The sequence below is a fragment of the Oncorhynchus nerka genome, linkage group LG26 (assembly GCF_034236695.1).
Source record: "Oncorhynchus nerka isolate Pitt River linkage group LG26, Oner_Uvic_2.0, whole genome shotgun sequence".
Lineage (NCBI taxonomy): Eukaryota > Metazoa > Chordata > Actinopteri > Salmoniformes > Salmonidae > Oncorhynchus > Oncorhynchus nerka.
Genome location: NC_088421.1, coordinates 49,244,472 through 49,250,471, shown reverse-complemented (window position 1 = coordinate 49,250,471; position 6,000 = coordinate 49,244,472). Strand labels below are relative to the sequence as shown.

The 6,000-nt window shown below is 51.7% G+C and overlaps 1 protein-coding gene across 1 annotated transcript in view; it reads right to left on the bottom strand.

The window, feature by feature from the left end:
* Nucleotides 1-2,470: 2,470 nt before the first annotated feature.
* Nucleotides 2,471-6,000, bottom strand: part of LOC135564908 (methyltransferase-like protein 22) — a 30,277-nt gene continuing 26,747 nt past the window's right edge. Inside the window, 1 exon segment of the mRNA XM_065010994.1 lies at nt 2,471-5,597. Within this exon segment, the coding sequence (XP_064867066.1) occupies nt 5,565-5,597 (33 nt within the window). The 3' untranslated portion in view covers nt 2,471-5,564.

The following is a 6,000-nucleotide window of genomic DNA, read 5'->3' as shown; positions in this document are numbered from 1 at the left end:
CAGTTAAAACCATCATTCTGATCTTTTTATTTTATTTTTTATTTGACTAGGCAAGTCAGTTAAGAACAAATTCTAATTTTCAATGACGGCCTAGGAACAGTGGGGTAACTGCCTGTTCAGGGGCAGAATGACAGATTTGTACCTTGTCAGCTCGGGGATTTGAACTCGCAACCTTCCGGTTACTAGTCCAACACTCTAACCACTAGGCTACCCTGCCACCTCTACACTCTAACCACTAGTCTACCCTGCCGCCTCTACACTCTAACCACTAGGCTACCCTGCCACCTCTACACTCTAACCACTAGGCTACCCTGCCACCTCTACACTCTAACCACTAGGCTACCCTGCCGCCTCTACACACTAAACACTAGTCTACCCTGCCACCTCTACACTCTAACCACTAGTCTACCCTGCCGCCTCTACACTCTAACCACTAGGCTACCCTGCCACCTACACACTCTAACCACTAGACTACCCTGCCACCTCTACACTCTAACCACTAGGCTACCCTGCCGCCTCTACACTCTAACCACTAGGCTACCCTGCCGCCTCTACACTCTAACCACTAGGCTACCCTGCCGCCTCTACACTCTAACCACTAGGCTACCCTGCCACCTCTACACTCTAACCACTAGGCTACCCTGCCGCCTCTACACTCTAACCAATAGGCTACCCTGTCACCTCTACACTCTAACCACTAGGCTACCCTGCCGCCTCTACAGTCTAACCACTAGGCTACACTGCCACCTCTACACTCTAACCACTAGGCTACCCTGCCGCCTCCACACTCTAACCACTAGACTACCCTGCCACCTCTACACTCTAACCACTAGGCTACCTGCCACCTCTACACTCTAACCACTAGTCTACCCTGCCGCCTCTACACTCTAACCACTAGACTACCCTGCCACCTCTACACTCTAACCACTAGGCTACCCTGCCGCCTCTACACTCTAACCACTAGGCTACCCTGCCGCCTCTACACTCTAACCACTAGGCTATCCTGCCGCCTCTACACTCTAACCACTAGTCTACCCTGTCACCTCTACACTCTAACCACTAGTCTACCCTGCCGCCTCTACACTCTAACCACTAGACTACCCTGCCACCTCTACACTCTAACCACTAGGCTACCCTGCCGCCTCTACACTCTAACCACTAGGCTACCCTGTCACCTCTACACTCTAACCACTAGGCTACCCTGCCGCCTCTACATTCTAACCACTAGGCTACACTGCCACCTCTACACTCTAACCACTAGGCTACCCTGCCACCTCCACACTCTAACCACTAGACTACCCTGCCACCTCTACACTCTAACCACTATGCTACCTGCCACCTCTACACTCTAACCACTAGTCTACCCTGCCGCCTCTACACTCTAACCACTAGGCTATCCTGCCGCCTCTACACTCTAACCACTAGGCTACCCTGCCGCCTCTACACTCTAACCACTAGGCTACCCTGCCGCCTCTACACTCTAACCACTAGTCTACCCTGTCACCTCTACACTCTAACCACTAGTCTACCCTGCCGCCTCTACACTCTAACCACTAGGCTATCCTGCCGCCTCTACACTCTAACCACTAGGCTACCCTGCCGCCTCTACACTCTAACCACTAGGCTACCCTGCCGCCTCTACACTCTAACCACTAGTCTACCCTGTCACCTCTACACTCTAACCACTAGGCTACCCTGTCACCTCTACACTCTAACCACTAGGCTACCCTGCCGCCTCTACACTCTAACCACTAGGCTACCCTGTCACCTCTACACTCTAACCACTAGGCTACCCTGCCGCCTCTACAGTCTAACCACTAGGCTACACTGCCACCTCTACACTCTAACCACTAGTCTACCCTGCCGCCTCTACACTCTAACCACTAGGCTACACTGCCACCTCTACACTCTAACCACTAGGCTACCCTGCCGCCTCTACAGTCTAACCACTAGGCTACACTGCCACCTCTACACTCTAACCACTAGGCTACCCTGCCGCCTCTACACTCTAACCACTAGTCTACCCTGTCACCTCTACACTCTAACCACTAGGCTACCCTGCCGCCTCTACAGTCTAACCACTAGGCTACACTGCCACCTCTACACTCTAACCACTAGGCTACCCTGCCGCCTCTACACTCTAACCACTAGGCTACCCTGCCGCCTCTACACTCTAACCACTAGGCTACCTGCTGCCTCTACACTCTAACCACTAGGCTACCCTGCCGCCTCTACAGTCTAACCACTAGGCTACCCTGCCGCCTCTACACTCTAACCACTAGGCTACCCTGCCTGATGGTCAGTCGTAGCTGCGTCTATGAACTTGAGAGTGGCTCCATTCCTCAGCTGTTGACATAAAAAAAGAGGCCGGGTGGAGGCTTGGTTGTTGTTTCAATCCCAGAATGCACCTTTAAGACGGTATGAATCAAAGTTCACAAATTATAATAAAGACATTTTTCTGTTGTTGAAATAAAACAATAACTTGTATTTTATTTAGTCATTTTGAATCAAAAGATGAGTGTATAATTGTGAAATAAACAGTGTCGTGGTCTTGTATCAATATACACACATTATTAAACTATTAGGTAGTTTATTTTATTAAATATATGAACTTAGAAATACTGATTGATGAACAGTTTATTTACTCAAATGTTAACAAGCTATTTAATAATGTCTTATAAGTTATAAACAGACATTAACGTAGTGTCCCATTGGACTCTGGTCCCTATATAGTGCACTATTTTAGACCAGGGTCCATTGGGCTCTAGACCAGGGTCCATAGGGCTCTAGACCAGGGTCCACAGGGCTCTAGACCAGGGTCCACAGGGCTCTAGACCAGGGTCCACAGGGCTCTAGACCAGGGTCCATAGGGCTCTAGACCAGGGTCCATAGGGCTCTAGACCAGGGTCCACAGGGCTCTAGACCAGGGTCCACAGGGCTCTAGACCAGGGTCCATAGGGCTCTAGACCAGGGTCCATAGGGCTCTAGACCAGGGTCCATAGGGCTCTAGACCAGGGTCCATAGGGCTCTGGTACAGGGTCCATAGGGCTCTGGTTCAGGGTCCATAGGGCTCTAGACCAGGGTCCATAGGGCTCTAGACCAGGGTCCACAGGGCTCTAGACCAGGGTCCATAGGGCTCTAGACCAGGGTCCATAGGGCTCTAGACCAGGGTCCATAGGGCTCTAGAACAGGGTCCATAGGGCTCTAGACCAGGGTCCATAGGGCTCTAGACCAGGGTCCACAGGGCTCTAGACCAGGGTCCACAGGGCTCTAGACCAGGGTCCATAGGGCTCTAGACCAGGGTCCATAGGGCTCTGGACCAGGGTCCATAGGGCTCTAGACCAGGGTCCATAGGGCTCTAGACCAGGGTCCACAGGGTTCTAAACCAGGGTCCACAGGGCTCTAGACCAGGGTCCACAGGGCTCTGGACCAGGGTCCATAGGGCTCTAGACCAGGGTCCATAGGGCTCTAGACCAGGGTCCATAGGGCTCTGGACCAGGGTCCATAGGGCTCTAGACCAGGGTCCATAGGGCTCTAGACCAGGGTCCATAGGGCTCTGGACCAGGGTCCATAGGGCTCTGGACCAGGGTCCATAGGGCTCTAGACCAGGGTCCACAGGGCTCTAGACCAGGGTCCACAGGGCTCTGGACCAGGGTCCATAGGGCTCTAGACCAGGGTCCATAGGGCTCTAGACCAGGGTCCATAGGGCTCTGGACCAGGGTCCATAGGGCTCTAGACCAGGGTCCATAGGGCTCTAGACCAGGGTCCATAGGGCTCTGGACCAGGGTCCATAGGGCTCTGGACCAGGGTCCATAGGGCTCTAGACCAGGGTCCACAGGGCTCTAGACCAGGGTCCACAGGGCTCTAGACCAGGGTCCACAGGGCTCTAGACCAGGGTCCACAGGGTTCTAAACCAGGGTCCACAGGGCTCTAGACCAGGGTCCACAGGGCTCTGGACCAGGGTCCATAGGGCTCTAGACCAGGGTCCATAGGGCTCTAGACCAGGGTCCATAGGGCTCTGGTTCAGGGTCCATAGGGCTCTGGTCCAGGGTCCAAAGTGCTCTGGTCTAAAGTAGTGCACTATATTGAGGATAGGATACCATTTGGGATGCATCCCAGGTCAGTGTTTGACCTGATCACTCATCCTTTACATTGGAATAAAACATTCAGAGGTTATGGGACTGTCCCATTTTACCGGTTCACTTCAATCTAACAGCAAGTAAATGAGAATATAGTGAATATATATATCACAACCCCTGGTCTGAGCTTAAAAACATCTTATTTGACAAGTGAGTTCATTTACAGAGATCATTCCTAGTGTCTTTGTTCACTGCTGTCCAGCTGCCCTGATTGAAATGACTGCTATTAGTTCACTAAATAATCTATATATTTTATCAATACCTTCTCAACACTGACCACAAGAGGTTCAGAAAACACTAGGTCTAAGATCAGAAAACTCCATGTCTCAGGTCTAGGAGCAGGTCTAAGATCAGAAAACTCCATGTCTCAGGTCTAGGAGCAGGTCTAAGATCAGAAAACTCCATGTCTCAGGTCAAGGAGCAGGTCAAGGAGCAGGTCTAAGATCAGAAAACTCCATGTCTCAGGTCAAGGAGCAGGTCTAAGATCAGAAAACTCCATGTCTCAGGTCAAGGAGCAGGTCAAGGAGCAGGTCTAGGAGCAGGTCTAAGATCAGAAAACCCCATGTCTCAGGTCAAGGAGCAGGTCAAGGAGCAGGTCTAGGAGCAGGTCAAGGAGCAGGTCAAGGAGCAGGTCTAGGAGAAGGTCTAGGAGCAGGTCTAAGATCAGAAAACTCCATGTCTCAGGTCAAGGAGCAGGTCAAGGAGCAGGTCTAAGATCAGAAAACTCCATGTCTCAGGTCTAGGAGCAGGTCTAGGAGCAGGTCTAAGATCAGAAAACTCCATGTCTCAGGTCAAGGAGCAGGTCAAGGAGCAGGTCAAGGAGCAGGTCTAAGATCAGAAAACTCCATGTCTCAGGTCTAGGAGCAGGTCTAGGAGCAGGTCTAGGAGAAGGTCTAGGAGAAGGTCTAGGAGCAGGTCTAGGAGCAGGTCAAGGAGCAGGTCTAGGAGAAGGTCTAGGACCAGGTCTAGGAGTAGGTCAAGGAGCAGGTCTAAGGAGCAGGTCTAGGAGCAGGTCTAGGAGCAGGTCTAGGAGAAGGTCAAGGAGCAGGTCAAGGAGCAGGTCAAGGAGCAGGTCTAGGAGCAGGTCTAGGAGCAGGTCTAAGATCAGAAAACTCCATGTCTCAGGTCTAGGAGCAGGTCTAGGAGAAGGTCTAAGGAGCAGGTCTAGGAGAAGGTCAAGGAGCAGGTCTAAGGAGCAGGTCTAGGAGCAGGTCTAGGAGAAGGTCTAAGGAGCAGGTCTAAGGAGCAGGTCTAGGAGAAGGTCAAGGAGCAGGTCTAAGGAGCAGGTCTAGGAGCAGGTCTAGGAGCAGGTCTAGGAGAAGGTCTAGGAGAAGGTCAAGGAGCAGGTCTAAGGAGCAGGTCTAGGAGCAGGTCTAGGAGCAGGTCTAAGGAGCAGGTCTAGGAGCAGGTCAGCTCCTCAGAGGGTTAGACAGGCACCGCTGTCACTTTCCACAACTCCTGAAAAAGAGAAAGTCTAACATTGGAATTGGAGTTGATGACAACGCAATATATAAAAGACTGTAAATACCCAACTTGAAGCAACCACATATTTAGCCCTGGAGCACGTTCTGATTGGCCAGTGAGGGGGTCATGCCTCAACACACCTACAACACGTTCTGATTGGCCAGTGAGGGGGTCATGCCTCAACACACCTACAACACGTTCTGATTGGCCAGTGAGGGGGTCGTGCCTCAACACACCTACAACACGTTCTGATTGGCCTACAACTTATTCATTAAAACCCAGCCCTTTCGCGCCACCGCCTGGTCTTGCGCTCATAATTCCGGCTGTTGAAAATAGCCAGAATATTTCCACGCTGGACCTATAGTGTTTCCCCCAGCGCTAAGATGTACCATTGTGT